Source organism: Labrus mixtus, chromosome 20 (assembly GCF_963584025.1).
Source record: "Labrus mixtus chromosome 20, fLabMix1.1, whole genome shotgun sequence".
Taxonomy (NCBI): Eukaryota; Metazoa; Chordata; class Actinopteri; order Labriformes; family Labridae; genus Labrus; species Labrus mixtus.
In genome coordinates, this window is record NC_083631.1 from 18,893,295 (window position 1) to 18,918,794 (window position 25,500).

The following is a 25,500-nucleotide window of genomic DNA, read 5'->3' on the forward strand; positions in this document are numbered from 1 at the left end:
ATCACCAGGAAGTTATCAAACATTGATCCTATACTTCAACAACCAACAATCTTTGACTTTTGCAGACTTCCTGTGCCGTGGTGCAGGGCCTGTGGCTGCTGTGATACAAATCAATACATTTACAATACATGTACATGTGATACAAATCAAGTGCAGCATGGTGAATATGGCGTGTGTCAGTTAGAGCACGCAGTGTTTAGCCAAACCAGTTTCGATCCTAAAAACGAGGAGAGGTAAAGGTAACAGTGCTTTTCATTTGGTTGCCAATTCTCTGGGAAAATACAGGAAATACCAAAATTTACGTCAGAGGGGGAGAAAGGAAGTCAGCTAACTGTTTCAGACGGCTAAAGTAACCTGTGGTCTTTTATTTTGAAAAAAAATATGTCAGATAGATATTCATCAGTGAAACAATGAAGACAACAAGAACTATCAAGGAATCTAGTGGGAGAGATTACATTCTTGGTATTTCTACATATAACATATTTAGTACAAATGTTGGGAAGGGTTTCAAATTTCTTTCCTTCAGTGTTATATCCTGCATAACAAAGAAAAGAATCCCTTAATCCAGGGGTCCCCAAACTTTTTTCTTTGAGGGCCTCATAACTTCACCTTTCCATGACGGGGTGCCAGTATGTAACAGAAAATAACATGTGCAGGCATGACGGTATTATCGTGGAGATGGATTTTATCCCAGGAGATTAGTTCAGTTGAACTCGGCGTACAAATTTAGTTTGCAGAACTAACGCCACTTTTTTTTTTTTTTTTTAGCTCTTGACAGATGAGACAAACAGCCTTTTCTTTGCATTGAACAAAAAAAAATCATTAGTCCACTGTTGGTTAAATACCCTGAATTCTGAATCAAATTTTCTCTTCCCTAACATGTGAGTTAATAATGATAAAAGTTCACAGCTAAAGAACATTTTATTTGAAGTGCTAAACTTTTATAGGCCTATGACAAAAAAAAATATATATATATATTACAATTTAGATTTTTTAAATGCATTCTGAATTGTTCTGAGGGCCGGGCCAAATGTGGGGAGGGGCCGTATCTGGCCCGCGAGCCATAGTTTGGGGACCCCTGCCGTAATCAGTGGGGGAAAAAAACTCCTCATAAAGCCTTTTTTGTTCATATATTTTCCAAAAATGTTGAACATCATCAGTTGCTGATGATCAATACTATAAAACTTTGGTGAAAACTATAATAAGCATTGGATTAATGATCTCTTGGTATGTATCATCATGTGTTTACATTGTGTTTTTTCAGTTCTCGTCAGACGTGATACCACACTCAATGTTGGTTGTTGTTCCTTGTAGACTCCTACAATGAACAAAAACTAACCAAATATACTGTAGCATTAGACACCACTAATACAAATTTAAACTCTTTAATAGCAGATGTGATTTATTAGGAAGATTAATCCAAGTATTCTGGGGGGGGTTTCCAGAAATTGAAAATAAAATGCGTTCCTGTCATCATCTTGCATAATCATAATGGATCTTCACTTCCTATTAATGACTCTCCTGCAACCAGACTTTTGAAGTCTCAAATATACATTCCCACATTATAAAAAAACTGCATGACTTATTCTATACAGAACTTCCCTCAACCATACAAACTCCTCCCTCTTTAATGAGAACGCCTCCCGAGCAAAAATCATTGTGTGTCTCAAAAGAAAACCAACTTAAAGCCAATTCATATCCACTGAAAGCTCTATTGCTGCTCATCATTGTACGGGGTGAAGAAGTTGTCGCCATGGCCCAGTTTGAGGAAGTTCTAGACAGAGTGCGTCTGGCTCTGACCTGGGCTTCTCCTGCTGAGATCCAAGCTCTGCTCGAGGGTTTGGTGAAGGAGCGGATCATCTCGGAGGCCTATGGCAAGAGCTTTAACCTGCACCGACTTACTGAGAGCGAAACAGCCAACAGACTGCGAGCTGATCAAAGTCATTCTCAAAGATGCACCAACAACCGGCCCCTCAGTCAAGACCAACTCAGCCAGGAGAGGAAATATGGGACGTTGAAGTGTACAGAATCTACCTGTAACCAGACAACATCCGAGTCATCACCTGTCAACACAAGGTCTGGGCTTCAATTTCATCCACTATACAACAAATTCCAACTCGATCACGGACTCATTTTGGCACCCATCGATCAAGACTGCCGATGCAGCTTAGCTGATGAATTGACTGAACGGCTCAGTGGTTCAAAATCAAAACAGGAACCAGTCAGTGATAGTGTTAGAATTAATGAGGGGAATTTGGTGGATGAGAAGGAGTGGTTAGAGCAGCTGGAGCAGGCTGCCAGGAGGATAGCTGTGCCACTGTGGCAACACTGGGACCAAGGACGGAGGCGGTTGCTGCCCCTGGACCCTCGTACGACTATTGGGTGGGAAACACGTGAAAACAAAGAGACAGGCGGTGAAGCACGGTGCCCTTTCTTGAATATGGAAGAGGAAACGGAGCTTTCCATTGCATGCGAGACACTTGATTTTTATGGTGAACACTTTTTAGGCACAGAAGAGGAGATCGAAAGCCTCACAGAAGGCCTCTGTTTCTCTGTTTCACCCAGAAGAGCTGGGTGGAACCCAAATGATCTGGATTTCTCTGGGGCATTGGGACATCCTTTGGCTGTGAGAGTATCTGCAGACACAAAACATAACACCACATACAGACTGGAGGATGCTCTTAATGTCTCCTCGGAGGCCGAAAGGACAGAAACGCCAGAGGGACTCCTCTGTTTGCCGAGTCACCAACAAAGCATCGTTCCACGTCGTTCTCTCTGTACACCTGAAGGCACGTGCAGTGACGCGCTAGAGAGGTCATTGCACTCTCATGCAAATCCAAGCATGCAATTAGGTGTAATAGATAGCACAGAAACATTTTCCAAGACTTCTCACGGTGCAAAGATGTGTGGCAACTATGGCAAAACAGACTTGGATGAGAATGAAGCGGAGGGAGTCTTGGTTGATCCACACTGGGGTAAGTCTACACTCAATATCATGCCCCCTTTTGGTTTTTGTCCTTTTACCGTCCCTACTGCCTCGTCTGTGCCTGCTCAATGATTTACTGGGGTAATGTGAATGTCTGATTGGCACTGATTTCTTTGTAGCATGGGCATTACCATGAAACAGTGAATGAAACAAATGTATTTCCCATCCAAGACCCCCTTTTACTTTCTGTTTCCCTAATGCCTTCCTCCAAAAAAGTCAGTTCTGCCCCCCAGTAGAAAAGATACTGTAACTATGATATTATTTTGGACAGGGTTGGAAAGATTGGGTGTGCCTTAGTTTCAGTTTCATTTTGAGTAATTCAAAGGCCTTAAAAAACAAATAACACAGGATGGCAGACCAGGAAGATAAGTGGGAGGAACCAACACTAACAAAGACATGTTGTTGCTCATCTATTTGGAGGACATTCATGTTTAATCGCTGTTATTAAAATAAAAACACAAAGGCTTTGAAAAACCAGCTAGAGGACATTGCCATAGATAGGCAAAGTTGTTCATGCGGGGTAAGTATACTTAAGGTTGACGTCTGTTGCTGTGGATATTTTACCCAGTTTGAGTTCACATACAGTACATCAGTGATCCATTGGATCGTCATTCACTGGGGTTGTGTCCAAAATCGTGATGGTTCATCACTCCCGACTCGGTAAATTGAGACTTAACTGTAAAGGGATGTACAGTGAGCTCATCTTTTAAATGAAAAAAAACATTCAAACCCTTTTAGGCTCATATTATTTGCACCTTTTTTTAAATCCTAACTGGGGTTTTTTATCCTGCAATGCATTGTGGTTTGTAGTGACCTTTGGCTGTAAATAACTTTCCATGATGCAATGTGGGATAATGTGAGGGCACAATCATTTGGACCCCACTGAAATCTGGTAAAGAACCATCATTGGGCACAGCCTGGGTGGTTTGAGGTTGATGTTTGTTGTGTAAGTTGAAGGAAACTTGATGGATGTGGGAAACCTGCAGTCATTGTAAATAGCAATGGCAGAAGACAGGAATGTTTTTTGTTTTTTTTTGCCAAAACATTCCTTGGTGCAGTGGAACTGACAGCGGAATGACTAATTACAAAGGCTTGACTTTAATACACATTCATTTGACCTTTTGATCGTCCTTCCAGTCAAAGGTTATTATTCATCTTTGAACAATTCGTTGTGATTTCCTGTAGTTTTTTTCCCCCCAAGTTCAGCCAATGTTAAGCTTTAATATATTAGTAGTAATGCTGCATGTTTACACGTTTTTTTTTTTACGAAGAAAGAACTTTGCAAGTGTTATGTAATAAGTAGACCAACAGGTAATCAGTTGATGGTTACATTGGGCATAAACTTGTGGCACAGATTAACTGATTGGCAACAGATGAACAGGTAGGGCAGGTACTTTCCACAACAGCCGAAACTGGCCAAGCATCCTTGTACACACAAAGGTTGCGCCATTGATTTTCAGCAAAGCAGGCTTTCTAATTTCCCTGACGGATCAACGTCAGGCACTTTGAAAAATAAACTACAGAACAACTGAAGGCACTACGCTGGGAAAAAAAGTGCTACAAAAATAAAAGTTTAACATTTGTCTGCAAACTCATTCTCAGGAAACGGAGAAACCTCAGAGATAAGAGAAATGAAGGAAGAAGCAGAACCCCGAATGAGGATTTGTAGCAATAATATTAATAATAATAATAATAATAATAATAACACAAATATCCATAGAAAGCTGGGATACATTCCTAAATTCAGCGAAAGTTTTAAAGAGTAAAATAGCATTTGATTTCTAGCAGAGAGGTAAAATAGGATTTGTAATCAGGTGACTTTTATGCAAGGATAGGCTTTACCAGAGATAGTTTGGGAGTCAGGGGTCTTTAAGAATTATATGTTGGTCACATATTTGCTGGAGGAGATGCAGGAATAGATAATTTCACTACAGGTAAATGTTTAGTGACCAGAGCGCTTGGGATTAAAACAGGACATGTGTGAATTATTTATCCTGTCCCTGGTAAAACTTTGCCAGCAGTTTTTTATACATGAAAGAGATTACTGACAGTGACATCACTGTATTTGTTTAAAATGTGGTTAAAGACGTAAAGTATAGAAAGGTAAATACTTTAAGGCTTTGAATTTGGTCAATCACAACAATATTAATAATATAACAACCTCTAGGTTATCCTGTCTTGTGGGTCATCATTTAAAGAACAATGATGTGCAACTTTTGAAAAACTTCTCAATATAATATTAAACATCTAAACAGAAACTATGATGTTCAGAAACACGCTGTTCCTGCCCACCACTATGACATAAATATAGCCCCAGTAGGCTGCATAGCCCGCTGGTGCAAAGTGAAAGTAGAAGCTGCAGCTTTGTTGTACAAAGTAGTTGGTTCGCGCACTGACTGGAGGCTGCGATCAGGTCATCTGAGGATCCACGCAGAGGCTGATGTTCTTTACATTGATGGGAGTCTAACGCACAGGGATACACTCAAAAAAAAAGGTATTCTCCATCTTCCTCGCGTCTTTCACTGCGACAAGCCAGGCAGGTAAATGTAATCCTTGCTTTGACTTGGTGGCATGTGCGCGTTCATCCAAAATGCGCAAGCATAAAAAAGATGGCGTTTTGTTTGTAGTTTTTCTTTCTTTTTTAAGTTTATGAGACATTTTTGGAATGATTCAACTGTTTTTTTTTTTTTAAGCGTTATGGTCTAGGATTGGCTTTTAAAATATACATTATTCAAAAATCTGCATAAACTCATTTTCTTAAAAGCTCTTTTGCCTCTTGACGTTGATTATCTTTGACATTTTAGGGGTAAAAGCTCATAAATGTTGTATAATAATACATATTAGAATCATAGTTTCTATAAGTAGTGATTTGTATGAATGTGCGCTCCAAACTTCGACGCACAAGAAGTGGACTAGACTCCATTACGCGCCTATTTGTAGGTGGCTTATGTGGGTCTAACTATCAATATCCCCTACGGTTACTGAGTAAGAGACATCTGAGGTCGTTGTAAGATCTGTTTGATGAAATCAGGGTATTTAAGGGGGCTTCCAGCTAACGGAGGAAGAGAAAGTGATTTCATGTCATTGCTTAGGCAACAACAGACACGCACTGTGATGGGCGTATGTGGTGAGGAGCACATGCAGGAGCAACAAAGAATTCTCCTCCTTCATTCAGAACAAAGCACAATGTGAGGGTTTGCTTATGCTTGGTATAGGTTATATCTAGTCCCCCTTGATCATGTATCTGTGCTGTTATTTTAGAAGTAACTGTGATAACAACATGAGTAAGTTCCTCATAGAAAGTTTTTGTTTTGCATGTTATCAGTCCAGGAATGTTTAACCCCCTTAAAACTATTTAAAATCAGGATACATGTATAACAGTTTTATTCTCTTTATCAGACATTGATTGATTCATTGATTGACATATCTTACAATGAGAAAAGTTATTTCTGGCCTGGCCCTGTAAGACTTTGTAGGTCAAGGAAAACACAAAGAAGTATGCCACAAAGGCTACAACTACAAATAACAAGGCTAAATCTTTACACTTGTTTCTACAATATGTGCAGACAATAGGTTGGGTTTTTACAAGAAACAGCGTCTACTCTTTGATAGTGAGGCAAACAGTCAAGATTTATTGATTCACACCCAATTGGTGAGTCATTTCAAGTTTAGATCTGAGTTGTAAGTCCGTGCTTCATGCAGCCGGCTTGTGATTTGTGTATTAGTTCAAGAGTTGTCTGGCTGAAATGTGGTTTCACTGTAGCACAATAGAGGCAGTTATTTAAAGTGCGACACCTGACCGGCCCAAGCAGCCGCGGAGCTACAGAGAACAAAACCTGCAGCAACAGCCATGCCTGCTGCCACATTAAAATCTGAGAGGATGTAATATATCATGCACAGGAGAGGAAGTCTGATACTGCCATCTGGACCCCTAATCTATATATCTCAAACATTACAAAAGTGGTTAATTGGCACCTATTTGTGGGTCTTTTTTTCAACTCTTAGCACCTAAAAGCACAGACGTCCATCTTTTCAGTTATAGCACACCCCTTAAACCTTTGTGGTCTGAAAGACAGCTTGTTTTGTCTACCTACAGCCAAACTGAATAGCCAGACAATTTAGTGTTCTATTGTGCTGGGGTGAGTCATAAAGACAAGCATTTCCATGGGATGTTGGTAGCAGCATTGAAGGTGTCCCTTCTTAAATGTGGTTTAAAAGCTCAATCCATGAAGTTTGACCTCTTTTTTTCCCCCATTATGTTGGAGATGGTTTGTTGTCACTCATTGTTATCACAATCTGAATTTTATATCGCAATTAATACTATCCTAAATGTATCCTTTCAAACTGCTCTCTAACTCTGCATGTGTATATGGAAGACGCTTTCACCATTGTCATGCAGTAAGATGAAACTCAAGCTACCCTCAAAGAAATTAAAAAAGTGCTTGATTTATTTTGGCTACAGCTAACTGCTAAAGCTAATGTGTACAATGTGTCACACTTCATATCATTATTACAATGTTAAATAGTAATAACCCATAACCCTTACCCTAGTGCGGGCAAAGGATAAAATAGACAGAAGTAAAAATGGATCACTGGCAATGGGAAGGAGAAAAGTGTGAAGAATACGAATGAGTTTAAAAAGATGTGATCTCACCAACCACTGCAAAATGATTTAGAAGACATGCCAATACAATCCTCACTTCCTTTCTCCTTGTAAACCCTAAAATTAACAAGTTATTTTATTTTATACTTGTATTTTTTTCGGGCCTGCCTGTCGCGTTAACTAAGCACGCTTCTTAATGACATAAAGCCATTCATATATTGTTTTACGACACTACGAGGTAAACTCCCGGTTAGGCCAGCGCTTAGTTTCACTTTTGAACACAACTCTTGTTGAAACATGAAACATACAAACATTGTGCAGCCTTGATTAATAGTTATAGCTAAAGAGAAGACGGTAGGAGTACAAGACAGGACAAAAACTGTCACTGAGAGAAGTGAGAACAAAACTGAAGAGTGTTCATGGGTGTGAAGGATGTTGGCATGACACTGAATAAAACCACAACCGCAGATACTAAGGTGCAGAAAAAAGAGTAGTGTTTGTTTTGCAAGCCAATAATAGCTTGATTAATATGTCATCTTTTAGCTAGCTGTAAGCATTTTTAGCAAGCTATTAGCATTATCCCGATGAGTGATTCATGTCTATACTGTCTTTATATCAATTCTACTGTATGTGTACAGCATTTGTCACCTTCTCCCATGCAGCAGGATTTCTTTTGTTAATAACTTCCCCAATTAATGAACGAGCAAATAATATTTTTGGTTTGCTAAGCGCGAAAGTTACTACCGTTTTTTCTTCTTTTTTTTTAAAACCAGTTATTCAACCTCATCCTACTTCCATTTCGTTTGCTATGAAGATCCTCCTCTTTGTTCTTTTCTATTATTCCATGGAGTTAAATTTATTCACATGTTTTTTTAAATGAGCGTGTTGTTACCACATGCTGTTTATTGGAGGCGTTTCTGCAAGCAATTGTCCCTGAACGTGAACGAGCCTGCCGGTTACGTGTATCAACACTGATCACTTATTGATGTGCGTAAGACTGTCGTTTCTTCACATTCTAAATTTGATTCATAAGACAGAATTAAGAACACTTTCCACGCACTGTTGGGCTTAAATGAGGGCCCAGGAGTTTTTCAGGAGTTTTGTTCAAGTGTGAAAGCACTTAAGGATTGGAAAATGAGGAAATCTTCAAACTTAGACTGGGAACATAACATGCAAAGCTTTCAATGCATCACTAGCTTCACTTCTCTTTGAATTTTTTTATTCTATGTGTGTGTTGTCAGGTACCATGATGCAGGAATTGGAGCAGGACCCGTTCCTCTGTCCTGATCTGGGAGAGCTTCCAGGTTAGTTGTTTAATTACATGTTTAAGTTTTAGGAGCTCAGTAGGATGTTCTTTGTCCCCCCCAAACAATCACACACGTATATTGCCTTTTAAGGGTAAAGATCTCTTTAATCGCTGACTATTTTTGTAAGAAGTAAAAGAAGAATAGAGCTTAAGACTTTTTTTGTCAACCAAAGTTGACCACTCTTATCCGGATGAAAAAGTGAGATTCTTCATTCCAGATTCAGGACAAGCTCAAGGTTGCATAATAAATCAGATATCCTTCATGACTATGTTGACATGAATAGCTACTCACTCTATGTGTGGTTGTGTTTCATGCTGACAAGATGTTACCACTTATAACATCTACTGTAGTGTATATGTACTGTAGTGTATATGGAGAGCAGTCCAATCATTTACACTGTTACTAGAACATTTAAAGGACAGAAAGGCACATCTTTGCTCTGATTTTTTCTTCTTCTGTGTTTTAGATGATTTATCTGAATACCTAAATGAGGACTGCCTGACGACGATCGGTAAGAAACAGCCAAACCTCAGACAGCTTGTTTTTTTATTTACAGTGTGCAGTACGTTATAATGACTTACGCAAAAATAGAAACATACCAGTATTCATAATGAACACAAAGGTGGTCTAATCCAATTTATGCATTGTCTTCCCTAGACACAGATGTGCTCTTCGGCGATCCATGGTTCAGCTATGTTGATGAACTAAATACCTCTAGTAAGTATTTCTTCTTTTGAGTTTACAACATCTTACAAGCAACAGGTAATGAACTACATCAAAAGCATGGACCCAGACATAAACTTGTATCAGATATTCAGGTGTGTTAATCTTATCACTGTGACCTGAGTTGATCCCAAAGGAAAGTAGCTTCACTCTTAAGATACCAACCTTTATTTTTCTTAGTCTATGGGTGACATTTTCTCATCAAAGAGCAGGGTTAAAGATGTAATACTATGTTTTTTAAAGCTACCATGAGGAACCTTTGGGTTCTTTGGCGAGCCCAGTGGACAAAGAGAATGATTCATCTCCTCCCTGTATATGCTCAAGCTGTGTTTTCTAAAAAGAAATATTCATCCTTCTTTGTTTTGAATTTCTAATGTGTTACTCACAATGAGTCTTTGGCATGAAAACATTTAAAAAATGTGACAGCCTGTCATGAATCACATCGTCTGACACCTACCCCTGGGAGAGTTCTAAAAAACTAAAAATAACGATTAAGAAAAAGTCAATCGTGTCACTGATTGTCTCACTTGCTTTTTGCAGGTTATATTTAGGCATCTACATTCATTTCAGACTTTTTAATGAACAGTCAAAATCTCCTCACAGGAGCTTTAATAATAACATTTGATTAATTAAAAAAACACAGGGAAGTAAAATCAGTGCGAAACAGCTTTCTCTTATTTAAACAACACTGTTGCCTTTGTGTTTTTTTATTTTTTTTATTCAGTCTGCCACTTCCTTTTTCAAATACTCAAGATGTTTGGAAAAACATGCTTCACATTCTTGAGAATAACAGCGACATTTCTTCGAAGCTGTGTTTGCGTATTGCTTCGCTGACTTTTTTACTTCCTCTTTCACACACTTCAGGTGACGTTGGCAAGCCAGCAGACCCACCGAGCCCTGACGGACCCCAGCAGAGACAGGAGGACAAACTAACAGACAAAACTAATAACAGGAGAAAAAGACAAAGGGGTAGAACACCACTCGCTTACTACAACCTCATAACTATACACTGTCCTGATCGCCCTATTGTTGTATGAAACTTCATTTTAGGATTGAAGCTGCCACATTCTGCAAGATTCAACTAGAGCATCAGATTATGTGTTTTAATGTATTTTTATTTTTATTCAACAGTTTCAAGGATACAACGGCGCACTGATGAAAACACGCCATCCAGGCCAAAAAGGCAAAGAGCAGCAGGTGACCTATCTACAGTGTGCAGTAACTTACTTTGTCTGATGCATATCCTGCAGCATGCAGTTACAGGCATTACAAATATTTCAATAGAAATAGAAAATCTTAATGCTGATGGTCTTAATTGCTTTTTTGTTCATAAAGATGAATCAGTATTCATTTCAGTCTGTTTCACAACCAGCAAAACCATGAAACAATAATATAATAATAAAATGTTGAGTAAGGTCTTTTACCTCTTTTGTTATATTATATACAAATAAAGATTGATTGATTGAATATTACAATGTAGGATTTATACTGTATATATTGCAGACTTTATAATGGGATCTGTTAATTCGTTATGATGTGGATGACACAAGTTTCAAGAGTCTGTATTCATTATATTGTACAGGAATAAAGAAAAACCAATGGAACAGATAAAAAAATACAGCTTAACAGAAAGGAAACACTTTTTCAGGAAAATGCTAAGATGCTAATTCATGGTTAATGAGCTAAAAACATGCTAACATATTGTTATGTTAAAAGATCAGATGAAATAGCTCAGGAAATGTGGCCATAGACCAAATTTTGATATATATTTTTCAAAACTAATAAATGGTCAGAGAGCTGAGCTTTGTGTTTTGGTCAATACTGGGTACCATTCCAATGCAGTTGTTTAATGAATACGCCTTTTTGTCTCTCTGTGGGGAAGATCATTCCTTTATGTGAAAGGCAACATCTGGCTCAATTTCAATGCGGCTTTTCAAATGTAACATACCAATACTCAATGAAAAACATTTTTTAATGATGTTCCTTCATTCTTTCAGGTCGACCAAAAACCAAAGTGGTAGAGACTGAGTCAACTGTCAGCCAAGGTAAGCTTGTTTTTGTCTTTTCTTTTCCTCAACCAACATCCTCAGATCAGTTTGAAGCTTTCAGAAATCTGATTTAGCTCTCAGAAAGATGAAAGCTCTTGTCAAATAAAGTGTTGATAAGTTTTAAAGTCTAAGTCATGGCTCTAAATATGCTTCACTTAAACCCTTTTAATATTGTTGTAAACTTGAATATGAGCTTGTTTTACCAGCTAATCCCATGCTGCGACCTTTGGTGTTGAAAATTGAAGCCAATGGAGAAGTGCAAAGAACTGCAGTTCCTCAAGCATCCACTGGAGGCACGTTAAACATTAAATTTATTTACACTGGTACAACTAACACATTTGGTTTCAATAGTTCATTTCACTATTGGCAGACACTGTACAGGGTTCACATTTGTTTATTATGCATAGCTTTGATTTTAAGAAACCAAAAACAGACATTTGCATTGTTTGTCTTCACCTCTTAAGAAACCAGTGGTTGATGTCACTATGTGCATGTTTTATAGTCTATGTTTAAAGTGGTCTTGTCTGCAAAAATAATTTGAATTTTGTCATTATTTGTCTACCAGGCGCTGACCCAGGATCAGAGCCCAGTTCTCCAGAGTTAGCCAGTCACTCCACCACTCCACAGAGAGTCCTCCATCTCCAACCTTCCATTCGCTTTATCACCATCCCAGAGGCTCCTAGGTACCATGTAGTTCAGACACTGAGTCTCTCACCTCCAGTTATAAGACTGCCCATCTCCAATACAGCTGCTACCCCAACTTACGTATTTGGTGAGTAAAGTATACACAATACACTCTCAATGGTCAACCTGGTAATTATTGAATTCCCCAGGTGTTAATCCTTGGTCCCTTTTTTTTTCATGATCTAAACATTTCCAAATGTGGCAAATCCATGTGTTTGTATTAAGGAAATGAACAAATTTGGTATGAGCTACCATGAAAAGCCACTAACCAATATTTCCATGCAGTTCCAGCTACTTCACCACCCTGCAAACATAAATTGCCACCCCTCTCTCCAGGTGAGAGCTCATGCTTGTGTACAGTACTTTATGGTTCCACATATTAAGTTTTAGTTCTGCCTGTCAAGCAACAACATGGCAACCACTCCTCACAACAACTGATTGAGTAAAAAAAAAAAAAGGGGGCTCACAATTTTTCTTCCCTCGTCTTTGTAGTGGACGGTGCTGTAGTACCAGTCCAAATGAGCTCATCCCCACCAGGATCTCTGTCAGACACAGCAAGCAAAGCCATGTCTTCCCCTTTTGCTTCACCCGTCTCTCCCAGCAATGGTGTGTATCATTATCAGCCACCTTTCAATATCCTGGTGCATGAATTACCCTGCCAAGTAATTACCATGGAAACAAATGTCATTTCAGAGTCTTCTAACTGCAACTTGTCTAACTGCAAGGAAGGAAATCACCTACAATCACCTCCTGTCCTTGATATTTCTGGTAAGTTACCACTCCTTTGCTGTTATCGCCTTCCTGAAAGTACGAATTGTAGATAAACTGTTTGGCATTCAATTCCATTTGATTTCAGAGACTGTAAGAGAGTACATTCAGGAAGCCAAATCCCACATGAACCAAACCTGCCAGGCTATGGAAGAGGGCCTTAGCCTGACCTCACATTATGTGGATGTGGAAGTGAGCCAGAGAGAAATTCTTTGTTCTGGAAAAAATACAAACAAGTCCCTGGACAAGGAAATGGTCCTCATTGGAAACATAGATCAGAGAAAAAGCTTGATGGGTTGTAGTCAGGTAAAAGTTAACTTTTTTGTTCATCTAGTGATTTGCTTATATTACTAATAAATGTTGAAATACAGTACATTGTCGAAGTCATTGGATATAACTTAGTAAAACCTATGTTTGTCCTTTTCCACTCAGATCTTCGAAGGCTTAAATGGTAACAAACCCATACGCTACATATTGCTACTTGGCAATACTGGCATGGGAAAAACAACCCTGATCAGGAAACTGTGTGTTGACTGGTCCAGAGGCTGCATCCCACAGTTTGACTTTGTCTTCTTGTTAGATGGTAAAGCACTAACTCTAAGGGAGCCCAACCATAGCCTTCAGACTCTCTTGTTGAACTCCTCCTCCTTTGCCCCTTCCTGCATGGACCCTGAGGCAGTGTACAGCCAAATACTTGCTGCTTCTAAGAGAGTGCTCATCATATTTGATGGGTTTGATGAGGTGCGGGACTATGAAACTTTACTCCAGACTCAGGAAAAAGACTTGGTGACATCATTGCAGAAAGACACCAAAGGACAGATCTACACAATAAGACAGTTATACTCTGCCATCCTCCAGAGGGTTCTTCTTCCAGACTGCACTCTTCTGCTTTCAACCCGACCAAGAGGCACCGCCAACCAGTTACTCAGACGAACGGACAGCCTTGTGGAGATGTGTGGCTTCAACCACATAGATGTAGAGACATATTTGTCCCGGTACTTCACAGATCCTGCCCTTAGAGAATCTGCTTTGGACTACTTAAAAAAATGCAGCTTTCTGCATCTCCTCTGTTGGAACCCGGGACTATGCCGGTTGGCCTGCTTGGTTTTAGAACAGGCCAAAAGCTTGGCCGAACTACCCAGAACTTTAACTGGACTCTGCCATCAAGTGCTATGTCAGAAATTGGAAAGGGACAATGGGATCACTCATTTAAAGACTGAAGTTCAAACAGAAATATCTGTGCCATCTGTTGAAGAATCCCAAACACATCCCTCGAGTAGTTCCCACACTAGAACAAAACCCAGATCACAAGTTCGCACTCGCTCTCGCACCCAACCAGCAAGAAAGGCAACAAAACAGAAGAAAAAGGAGGAAGTGGATGGAGAGGACATGAGTGGTGTTGGAAGGGACGCTAATGGAAGAGAGAAGAGAGAGTTGCTGACCCAGTTGAGTTCTTTGGCTTGGGAGGGGGTCAAAGCAAACTCTTCCATCCTCCCAGCAGGGCGTACCATATCTGCCAAACTGAGGGCATTAGGCCACAGGATCGGGCTCTTCCTCTCTTACCACCTGAGGAGGAGGCAAGTTGTCCCAAGTGAGGAAAGAGAGGAAAAATCAAGAGGTAAACGAAAAGGGGAAAAGATGGAAAACAGAGGAAGAACAGAAAGTGGTGGCTCTGTTGCCCTTGACGATCTCATCCTCTTCTGGGCAAATCCTTTCCTGCAGAGTTACTTGGCAGGAGTTCATTTGTCTCTGTCAAGGTAAAAGAGTCTCGACTATTGACTAGTGTTAGAAATGAAGCATTTGCTGTATAGAAGTGATTAAGCTTGAAAAGAGAATGAGATTAAAAATGAAACAGCTTAACTTGCCTGAACTCTTCAAGGCAAAGTTTGTCTTTCAGTTTCAATGTCTTACACTTTTGTTTCTTTTTGTCTTTCTCACTTTCTCTTTCACTAGGACTGTAACAGACCGCATTTTTCAACAGAACCTCCCTTTCCAATCTGGTCCAAAGTGGCGTCGACGATGTCACAGAGAGGAGCTTGAGCTAACGCAACGGTTTGCAGTTGGGCTTTTGTTTAACAACCGGACAGAGCTACAGAGACTTCACTCATACACTGACACAGCCTCACGAGATATTGTGAACAGCAAGCAGGCTTTATTAAGAACACACCTTGAAAGCCTCTCTCATGGTGACCTGAGTCCTGCCCAGGTGCTAGAAGCTTGTCACCATGTTTATGAAGCAAGTTTTACCCGTAGTGATGGTAACGTGGACATTGCCAGCACGACGTTAGTTGCTCACCTTGCAGTGAATCTTCCAGAAGTGGTTACATTTCATGGAGTTCCACTCAACCCATCGGACGTGTTCACCGTGCAGAACGTTCTGGATAGGGGTAGATCTGAAGGGAGAAGTTTCTCTTTAGATCTGGAGGATTCTGTGTTACAGCTTTCTGGGCTGAGAGCTCTGGTGGCGCTCAACAACATCAACACATACAGGTACAGGTTTCAACCCACATTTAAAAAACCCTGCTTGGTATCAACATCAAACCCCTTTCCCAAAAAGTGACATCATTGTGGGGTATTTTTGCCTTTCCTAATCTAAAATAATCTTGGATGCTATCTGAATTCATGCTAACATTAGCCTCTCAGTCCTTAGTTCTGGAAGTTTACTCCAACGGTGCAAGCTAACTTCACAAAATATAGTATTTCAAAACAGCATTAAAAGTGATATTGTGTGCTAGGTATTAGCTCAAGAGCTAACAGGGTAGAATGTTATAGCTATCTGGTCTTACCTTTTTCAACCTTCATACTGAAAATACTAGGCTTAGCTAGCTCTACCACACAGCTCTAGAAACTAGGAGCCAGTTATTTTGACCTCTGCCTACATCTTCACGTCATAATAGACAATTTAAAAAAAAGGTCTCTTATGATGCAAAGAAACAAAAATTGAAAACTTGACTAAATATAAGTTGCCGTGATATGGAAAATGTATTTTTTCATCAGTGAGCTATGATATTTCATTCGTGCTAATGTCAACCTTTCATTTGCGTTTCTCTTAGGGCAAGCATCGCTGATGTCATCACTTTATGGGAGGAGCTAGAGCAGAGTGGTGAGGAAGAGCTCCTACAAGGGTCAGTTTCCAAGTTCAAGATCCACCCTTTGAGAGCCACACAGGTGTGTCACATAGAGCACCTGGCTAAGCTGGTGAACATCCATATGCAAAAGAAGCTGTCAGACAGGTAAAAACACCACATACACACAGTGCATCCAACACACTCCAACATGCAAACTATATGTGTCTGGCTGCTGAAGAGTGTCTTTGTTCATAGTTCCAGCCAATCAGATTCCATCTTCTCAGAGGGAGTACCAGCTGTCAAAGAGCTACAAAAGCTGGATTTTGAGTGAGTAATTTTGACATCTCATATTCTCATTTGAAATTGAAGGACTATGATATTGACGAATGACGACACTGTTTTATTTTCCCCAAAAGGCTTGGCCCAGAAATGAGTCCCCTGGCTCTTCCCAAATTGTGGGAGCTCCTACCTGGTCTACAAAACCTACAGCACTTGGAGTAAATAAACACACCTTTACTTGCAGTTCGCTCTCATTGCATCAATCTCGTTGCATCTCAATGCGTTTGCTTATTGTGTCTCTCTCCTACTTCAGTCTAGAGAACAGCAAAGTAGGGGACAAAGGAGCGGAGAAACTGGCTGACGCTTTAGTCTCACTCTGTAACCTGGAGATACTCAAGTGAGTACACGTCTCCTCCAAGACAGGGATGATATCAAAATGATAATATTTGGACTCACAATCCAAAATGAACTATTCTACATAGCTTTGCTCGGTTGAGGCAGATGGCTGGACACAGATTAGTCTGGTTCTGTTGGAGGTTCCTGCCTGTTAAAAGCAGTTATTTACCTTTCCCACTGTTCATAGAGCCTGCTCATTGGAGGATAATGGTGTGTTTCTGTCAATAATAATACAAAGAGTATGGCCTAGACCTGCTCTTAAGATGTTGTTAGATAACTTTTGTTGTAATTTGACCCAATATAGGTAGAAATTGATTTATGAATTGATCGTAAACACAATAAGATCATTATGTGTTTAATGTTTGTTGTAATCCATGCTCTCTTTTTTTTGTAGTCTGTCACAGAATTGTATAGGAGACCACGGGGTGACCAAACTGGCACCAACCCTGAGAGATCTGCCCAAACTGCACTGTTTAAGGTATATGATGGAAACACACACCGGACCCACAAATACCTACACGGCATCAAAAATAGCTCTTTTTAATTTACGACATGTTTTCACTTCCCTCTTCCCGCCTCTGATTCTTTCCAGTCTCTACAGTAATGTGATTTCTGACAAAGGGGCAGAGAGTTTAGCAGTCATCCTCCCACACATGAGGTCCCTCATAGAACTCGAGTAAGTCTACATATTTCACCTGTTCAGTGAACTTTTCTTTACAGTATGTAATCACACGTATTTCTGTGTTTTGATAATCAGACTCTGCGTGTATAAAGTACACACATCTTTAAACGCACAGTATGTCAAGTCAGCTGCCAGGGGGCTCTGATTTAAAAAATAAAATAAAAAAGATGATGTTGAGGCTGCAGCGTGGAATCATGGGAGTAAATCTCTGTGCCACCCCGCCCCACACGATGAAAATTAACTCTGGGTTGACCCTAGGCAAGACGTAGAGGCGAAACCGAAGCTTTCAGTTCCCGCTTCCTTATGTAGCGGCCTTTGATGTAACATCCGGTGTTTCCACGGCAACAATAGACATGTCTTGTCTGTCATGGCGGCTCTGTCATGGCGGCCACCACTACAAGACACGTCCCCTTACAACTATAAAATTAAGGATTTGATAACTTTTAGAAATATTTGAGGAAATGTAAGTACACAACAAAAAAGAATACATAGGCTAAGTCAATTTTGAATTAATTTAGATATTTTAGCGTAAAACTCAAATCAAATTATACATATTGTAGCTTTAAGGAAAACAGGGTAACTGTTTTTTGTTGGTTACAAATGTGTAAATAACATGATGTGTTGTCATGAATTTGTCACTAGCAGCAGACACTGTAGTACACATTGAAGACACATTAAAAGTTTGAACTTTTTCCCGTTGTGTTTGACAGCGTGAAGTATAACAAGCTAACAGATGTTGGAGCACAGAGTCTGGGTGCGAGTCTGAGGAACTGTAAACAAATGAAAACTCTGAGGTGAGAAAACCATTTCAACTCCATGTTTGATTGGATCATTGTCAGAATACTTTTTTTTTCCTCACCTTGCTTCTTGTTTTAACTCCTCTCATCCCAGGATGTGGAACCAGTGTATTCCATGTGGAGTTTTCGAGCGGCTCCAGCAGCAGGACAACAGGATCGAATGGCATTAGAACATCTGGACTGAGCTTTTCATCAACACGGCCCACATTGATGTTAACACTACACTATCACAATATGTTTTCTATTACGGGTATGCCTACGGTCTGAAAAGAAGGACCATCGGAGTACATTTAAACAAAAACCAACATGGATACTTCTTTGCTGGTCAACTGAACAATTCTGATTCATCAGATTATTTTATATATTGCACTCTTTGCTTCAAGGGTATACTAAACATGAACTGCATGTCTGAATGAATTTGTGGCTACAGCTGGTACAAATTTAAGAGCAACATTTGCACAATGAGATTTGATCTTAAATTGCCTCAGTTTTTACTTTTATGGATTTGTTTATTCCTGTTGTGCGTGATTTATTTCTGACGCAAACAGTAATTTTGTTTTTTGCCTCTTCTGTTGTTTTTTTTATATTGAGATGTTTTAACAAAAAGCTGCTACTTTGATTACATAAAAAGATTTCATTTTGTCACTGGGCACATGATTCTTCTTTCTCATTTTTCACTCGTAGTTTGGCATGTTTACTAATGCGTCAGTTTATTAGCTACGTCTTTTCACTTCCTTCCTAGCAGGTTTCTGTTCTCTGTTTTGATGTTAACTGACCTTTAACAATTCTAACGTGTTTGTAACCCTGCAAACACTGTATTTAGTCAGTCAAAATGGAACCACTGCACAGAGGCAGGACAGAATTTCCAGGCACACTGGTGTGGGAGAGGTTGAGTCTTTCCTTTCCACCTTAACCTCTCCCACACCAGTGTGCCTGTGTGACCGCTTCAGAGACCACTCCACTACCAAACAGAGGTAAGCTGGTCCACTCTTGTTGTTTTCTATCATTTGTCCCTACTACAGCATACCTTGGATTACCCATTACCCGACACACACTGAGCATGCCAGCATTCCTGCTTTGATTTAATGGAAGGAAAACCCCCCACTGTAAAGACCAGTTTTGTAAAGTATGGTGACTTCTTCTTCTTCCTTGATATCCTTTTTTTCTCTTTATCGCACTTGGCTGTATCAGAAAAATGTAATTGGTAATACATTGGCATCACAGGTTAACCTTTTTCTCGATCAGAGATACTGCGCATCAGACCCAAACTAGGTCAGCTGTCAATCAGACATCTACTAAGTATGAAACTCTCACATCCTTCAGAAACCAAATAAACTCGGGAGACCACAAAGACAGCCATTTGATCTGTTAAAGATCTTTGTCACGTACCTTCAGCATCATGGAGCGTCCTATGCCTGTGTCTGTCTGCTGCACCCTTGTGGACAAAATGTGAAATTACACTAAAAGAGTATTCATATGACAGTCTGAAAAAGAACAACTTCCGCACACACCTCGTAAAAGATAAGTCTTTAAATGTGATTTCAAATGACTAAATTGAGAATAAAGACGCAGAAGGCTTGAGTCCGATCAAATGTTTATTAAATACAGGGTCGGAAAATAAAACTCTGTTGGGATCCATAGCTTATCATAGCATGTCTGCAGAGAAGCAGATGTGGAGGGATGGACACAAGCAAAATCAAGCGTTGGCTCTCGTTTGTCACAGTCCTCGTAAAATCTCATTGGTTTCTACTAAAACTAAGACGCAGTGATGAGAATCTCACCAACAGTGGGGTCTCATGCCTGGTGTAATGGCACAAACAGTCAAATTATTTAAAAAAAATAAAAGTCTTCATACAAAATCAAATCATAGATCTGACTGCTTTACTTGCCACTGATTTTTTTTTTTTTAGAAAAGGGGGGAATGAACTTTGGTGTCAGAATGAGCTGTTGAGTTTATTCCAAAAATGTCTCATAATAAATCATGAATGTTGGCATCCTGAGCTTTATTGCCAGCGGATCTAAAAGCTGTTTCAGATTATATATTATATATATTTTAACCTCCAAAAATATAATTATACATGTGCATTACTAAAACATTGCAAGTGTCACCAGATATTATTGCTCACTGGCACTCTTATTCCAAAAATATTTTAGAATTTGGTTCTCATCCATCATTACAGATCGAACTCATAAAAAAAAAACTGTCACAGTGTGTCTCCATGAATCGACTCCGTTATCTGCAAGTTTGAGAATTATGTCATTCATGCCTGCTCTTGAGTTTCTACGGAGCCCCTGAAGTGCCAAAAAACAAAAAACAAAAAAATTATCCTGTGTGGACAAGATTTTAGCTTTTTACTTTTGGGGACTTCAGGGGCCTCGTAAGTTGCAGTGTGGCTTTTCTTTTGATTTTGTTAAACAGATGTGGCGGTGGACGATCTTCCGACTATATTTGGTGCACCATTATAGCCGAGAAGGCTAAAAAATGATGGTTCCGAATGACATCTTTGCTAAAGGTAGTCAAGCAGGATGCGATGTTCTAAACACAGGCAGGCTATGTAATTCTGAGACTACCGCTTGCTTGGAGTCTAAAACGTGCACACACACAAAAAAAAAATGTAAGAATGTTCTTTGTCTCTACAGCTATAGTCATTCTTTGACCACCGTGGATTTTATGCATATTTTGTGTATTCAGGTAGACTGATGCTGAAATAAGAAAATATCCTCTATATTGCTTCCAAAATCAACAGTGCTGTAAATAGCAAGGCTGTAAATGCGTTTCAGACCTTTGAGTATAGCTACAGTGATTTTAATGCTAGCAAAAATCGTGTAGCTCAAGTGTACTATCCCTTTAAGAAAATCGAACATTAGGTGTTTTCTCTCCCGACACCCGACAGATGGAATCATTTTATGCAATTCTCTGCGTGATCTGTCACATAACTACTGAATTGTCACATTGCTCAAATTAAGTTTGTTATTGCCATCGAGAATCAACATTAAAAACAGAATTTATACAAAAAACAAGTAAACAGAAGACATAATACGGAAGCCCTAAGCGGACATGCATCCATACGATTTATACTCCCTGTCAGATCTCTCATCTTATTTATCTTGTATGGCCATAGTTATCAAGGCAAAAAAAACAAATACAGAAATAGGCTTAACTTGACCTGATTAGCCTGTCCTGGTCGGGCCTATCACAGTGACCAGCCTATTCTTTTATTTTCTACATTGCCAGACTAATATCTTTTTATCAGCAGCAAAACAAGCCTTGATATCCCGAGATACTGTGGAAAACTGCAGGAAAACCAGGTCAGTCATCCTGAGATAATAAAGATAAATAAGTAGAGATCTGGAGGACACAACGAGAAGTGACTCGTTATCAGGGGAACGCAGAGTTGATGAAACGAACGTATGAATGGCCGCTTCGGGCTTCCGTACAATACAACTGAAAGCAAACAGATTTTATTTAAAAACACACAACCAATATCATACTTTCAGTCTTTTCTCTGCCACTAACATAAAAAAAGAACATGCTATGCAACAACAGTAGATAAAAAAACGATGAATGTCTTCTACCCTGTTTGATAGAAAGTTTCGACCTTTGAAAGTAAATAGACCGAAAGGTTTAACACATTTGATGTCACACTTTCTCAATTCCAGTTTGCTTTAAACTCCCACAACAAACCATACCATCCTACAACCATATTCTTTTACTGTCCCTGGATACTTTAATACTTCCTTCATTACAGTGAAGAGTGCAGCGCGGTGGTCCTGATTAATAAGACAGCTTGTTGAGATCTGAGCAGTCCTGCATCCTGTGGCGTCACAGCCTGTGTCCGCTGTTGGTGTTAACTCCTCATCAGTGCGCTGAGAGTTCCTAACTGTGCGCCTGAGTGTGTGTGTGTGTGTGTGTGTGTGCATCCCTGAGGCAGACATGAAGTAGGGTTAGCCTCAAAGGACATATAGTAAGCCAGACCCGCTTTGATGAGTTAGCCTGCAAAAGGTTGCAAAGTGTTCGGACAACTTCAAAAAAAAAAAAAAGAACAACGGAAACGAGTTGTCACTTAGGCAGACGGACTCACAGTGGACTTTACTTTCCAGTTCTTCTGAGATGTCACACTGCATAGGACATCAGTGAGACGTTTAGAGTCGCTGTATTTTAACAGTCGGCTTGGAATTCCATTCACATCAGCTGCACTGTGCCTGCCCTGGCTGCATTACTCAAAGTCATTATCATTGCAGCATTTACTTGTCGTCCACAGGAAACAGCTGACAATCTCCGCTTCTGCTTGCTGTTTTTTTTTTTTTTTTAACTTTCATCCATTTTGAGGCACACTAGACGCCTGGGTCGATTTGCTTTAAAAGGTTGGCAGCAGACCGGCCGACGATATCCGCTGAAGAGCGCTCCACGAAAGGGAACAGTTGCCGATCTTTTGGCTGGTGGCGCTGAATCTCACCCTTGGGCTACCCTTTTTTTTGAGCCGAGACAACCTAGAAATATGTGACACAAGTTGAACAACAGGTCGGTCACTGAAACATTTCTTAGATGTGAAAACACAACACGGGAAAAAGGGCTTGGTTTTAGTGAAATTTGTGGCAAGAGTTACTGTTAAAAAAATGCTTTATTCGTTTTATTGCATGCTACACGGGAAAAAAAAGAAATTGTGTACTGTGTGTCCTGCTTACTTTTTCACTGATGTGTCTGTGTGACAAGTAGGCAGCCACAGCATCCCCTTGTTTCTCCACATCACTGCCCAGGGAGAGTTCAGTCTCCTCCGGGGACACCACTTCTATTTCCCTTTTTTTTCGACCTCTAAGCACCGGCCTGTCACTCCAGATACCCCTCAAACACATCCAGCTCCGTGTCTGTGTCATAGGGGACAGAGGCCGGGTCGGACAGAACCCCTAGGTCCACCAGCGCCTGGTCCATGTCCTCAGGCAGAAACACTATCCCCACATTCAGGACGATGTACTCCATCAGAAAGGCATAGTAGAGGATCAGGACGTTCACAAAGAACAGGCCCAGATAAAACATATATGGTACTTCGTCCAACAGAGATTCAACCGAATCCAGCTGGGCATAAATTGGGTGTGTCATAGAAAAGAAAGAAAGCCACCGTCTGGGTCCTTTTTGTTTGTGCAGGGGCCAGGATGTGGCTAATAATCTGTCTGGGGTGATGGGGCTGCTGGGGCGCCCATGTCTGCTCGTCCCGACCCGCAAACTGTGATTGTAGGGGGGGGGCTACTTTGTCTTTACAGTCCAGTAAAAAACGACAGTGGACGTAATGGCGTAATTTTCATAGCTAAAAATAACCAAAATACTGCGTTAGCTAGCGTGACGAATTCTTGACATTGGCTCTTTGGGATTGCGGAATTCGTGCCATGCCAGCTGGCTAGTGCTAAAAACAGTAGCATGCAATACTAGCTACAACAATAAAAGATCATTTCAGCTATCGCAAAGTGTCAAGTTATATTTTAAGACACGGTCGTACCTTGAAATGCGAAACATTCACTATACACGTGTCACTCGATGTCTTAGTCTAACTGTCCCTGCTAACATTTTTAATCAACTGCATCAAAACAGTCCCGACGTCAAGGCGACACTTCGAGCGTCGGGATTCGATTGGCTCACAGCTTGACAGGCTCTGTTGTGATTGGCCTGTTGTGATGTCGCTCAACAACCCACCGGGGGCTCAACCCCTCACCAGGAAAGTGTCGCGGCGGTTTAAACGTCACAGCTCACAAAAGGAAGTGTGTTTTGTAGTTTTTTCCCCCCCCCCAGTCATTTTTTTTTATATTTCTGTATGCTGCGTCCTCCCCAAAAAACTGAAAACGGTTTCGTGATGATGTTCAGGGGCGGTTCCAGACCACTTTTACTGAGGGGGCCAAACTGGGGCCCAGCTGTTTAGTCAGAGGGGAACATTAAACCCAGGTGAAAAATACACAAAGATGATCGCTTTAAAAATATATATTTATTATGTCATATAAAAGCACACATCATAAAATACCATGATTTATATTTGTTTCAGTAACAGAATTTAATACTAGATTGTGAGTCCGGTTGTTGAGTCAAATACTGTGTATGTGTTATGGGGGGGGGGGCTCTTCCTTTTGAAAGGGGTGGCCAAGGGGGGGGGGGGGGGGGGGGGGCAAGCTCAGTGGCCCTTTTTCAAACCAAACCCTACACCCTACACCCTCCCCCTCCGTGTCGGAGTGCACTCCGTCAGAAGTCACACTCGCAGCTGAGTGAAGTCCCCTTCATCAAGGTGTAGGGTAGAAATACAGCGGCAAGCTTTGGGACAAACTTCCCTCTCTCACACGGAAACAGGAACTTTGTGTTACCATGGTTACTCAGCGGGAACAGCTTTTTTTTGTACCTAATGCATTCTGTAAAAATATTCATGTAGCCTAGATTATTCTTCTTCTTTAGTTATATTAGTGTAGACTTATAACAAAACTATTAGATTGAGCCTACATTGTTTATTGTAATTTATAATTTAAGTTAATTTATTGTAATTTTTTTTAGATCAGGGTGTCCTAAATGAATGCAAAGACAAGGATAATATTGTTGAACATCAGAGCAGCAAAACGTGTATTTTTTTGTTGTTGAATTGAGATTTCACAAAGACACCAAAAGTAGAAAAATAAGAAATAAATATTAACAGCGAAAAGTTGTCTGCAACATAATTTAATATTCTTTTGTTTCTGGAACAGTCCCTGTCCCAATAAATAAACATATATTTGATCCTCAGTACACATTTGAAGTTGTTAACGTCTGTATGATGATATTAAATGTCTATCTTAGTTGGAGCAGTGTTTGAACTCACAGGTTGCTTCCTCCATGACGACCGGACACGTGATCCGAAAGTCGGCATCGGTGCACACTCGCTGGTGGAGGGTTTTATAACCCACTACCACTCCCCGCTAGTTGGTTTGGGACGGACTTAATATGTCGGACCCTCCGGAGGGGTAGTGGGTAGGGGTAGGGTGTAGTGACCGGTTTGAAAAAGGGCCAGTGTTACAGGGGCACTGGACCCTGTTGGCCCCTGCCTAGAACCGCCCATGATTTATGTTGAACCAAACATAAAATCAAACTAAACAACAAATAACTACTTATTGGTCTCAACCGAAAAATAAAAACTGTAAAAAACTGAACAAT

The 25,500-nt window shown here is 40.2% G+C and overlaps 2 protein-coding genes across 4 annotated transcripts; one reads left to right on the top strand and one right to left on the bottom strand.

The window, feature by feature from the left end:
• The first annotated feature begins 1,711 nt into the window (after positions 1 to 1,711).
• On the top strand, positions 1,712 to 18,983 carry ciita (class II, major histocompatibility complex, transactivator). 3 transcript variants are annotated; one of them, XM_061026395.1, is made up of 22 exons: positions 1,712 to 2,975; positions 8,831 to 8,893; positions 9,363 to 9,407; positions 9,554 to 9,613; positions 10,484 to 10,588; positions 10,751 to 10,816; positions 11,617 to 11,664; positions 12,245 to 12,439; positions 12,637 to 12,687; positions 12,844 to 12,957; positions 13,045 to 13,119; positions 13,208 to 13,425; positions 13,552 to 14,876; positions 15,073 to 15,609; positions 16,173 to 16,352; positions 16,443 to 16,514; positions 16,604 to 16,684; positions 16,780 to 16,863; positions 17,257 to 17,340; positions 17,455 to 17,538; positions 18,255 to 18,338; positions 18,436 to 18,983. In XM_061026395.1, the coding sequence occupies exons 1-22, from the start codon at positions 1,754 to 1,756 to the stop codon at positions 18,509 to 18,511; spliced, it is 4,869 nt and encodes a 1,622-aa protein (XP_060882378.1). In that variant the 5' UTR covers positions 1,712 to 1,753; the 3' UTR covers positions 18,512 to 18,983. The 3 variants fall into 3 exon arrangements, with proteins under 3 accessions (XP_060882378.1, XP_060882380.1, XP_060882379.1); XM_061026397.1 differs by lacking the exon at positions 1,712 to 2,975 and adding an exon at positions 5,346 to 5,526; XM_061026396.1 differs by lacking the exon at positions 1,712 to 2,975 and adding an exon at positions 5,346 to 5,477 and having other exon boundaries at positions 8,829 to 8,893.
• A 3,407-nt stretch (positions 18,984 to 22,390) lies between these two features.
• On the bottom strand, positions 22,391 to 23,902 carry dexi (Dexi homolog (mouse)). Its single transcript, XM_061026398.1, has 2 exons — positions 23,028 to 23,902; positions 22,391 to 22,832 (listed from the first exon to the last, which is right to left on the bottom strand). Exon 1 carries the CDS (start codon positions 23,437 to 23,439, stop codon positions 23,170 to 23,172), a length of 270 nt encoding a protein of 89 aa, XP_060882381.1. The 5' UTR covers positions 23,440 to 23,902; the 3' UTR covers positions 22,391 to 22,832; positions 23,028 to 23,169.
• Between the last annotated feature and the right edge of the window lie 1,598 nt (positions 23,903 to 25,500).

Bases quoted from the DNA above. Each gene is read 5' to 3' on its own strand.
- ciita (XM_061026395.1), top strand. From the start codon at position 1,754: ATGGCCCAGTTTGAGGAAGTTCTAGACAGAGTGCGTCTGGCTCTGACC. The intron at 12,440-12,636 runs GTGAGTAAAGTA...ATTTCCATGCAG, and splicing joins TACCCCAACTTACGTATTTG to TTCCAGCTACTTCACCACCC. The intron at 12,688-12,843 runs GTGAGAGCTCAT...TCGTCTTTGTAG, and splicing joins ATTGCCACCCCTCTCTCCAG to TGGACGGTGCTGTAGTACCA.
- dexi (XM_061026398.1), bottom strand. From the start codon at position 23,439: ATGACACACCCAATTTATGCCCAGCTGGATTCGGTTGAATCTCTGTTG.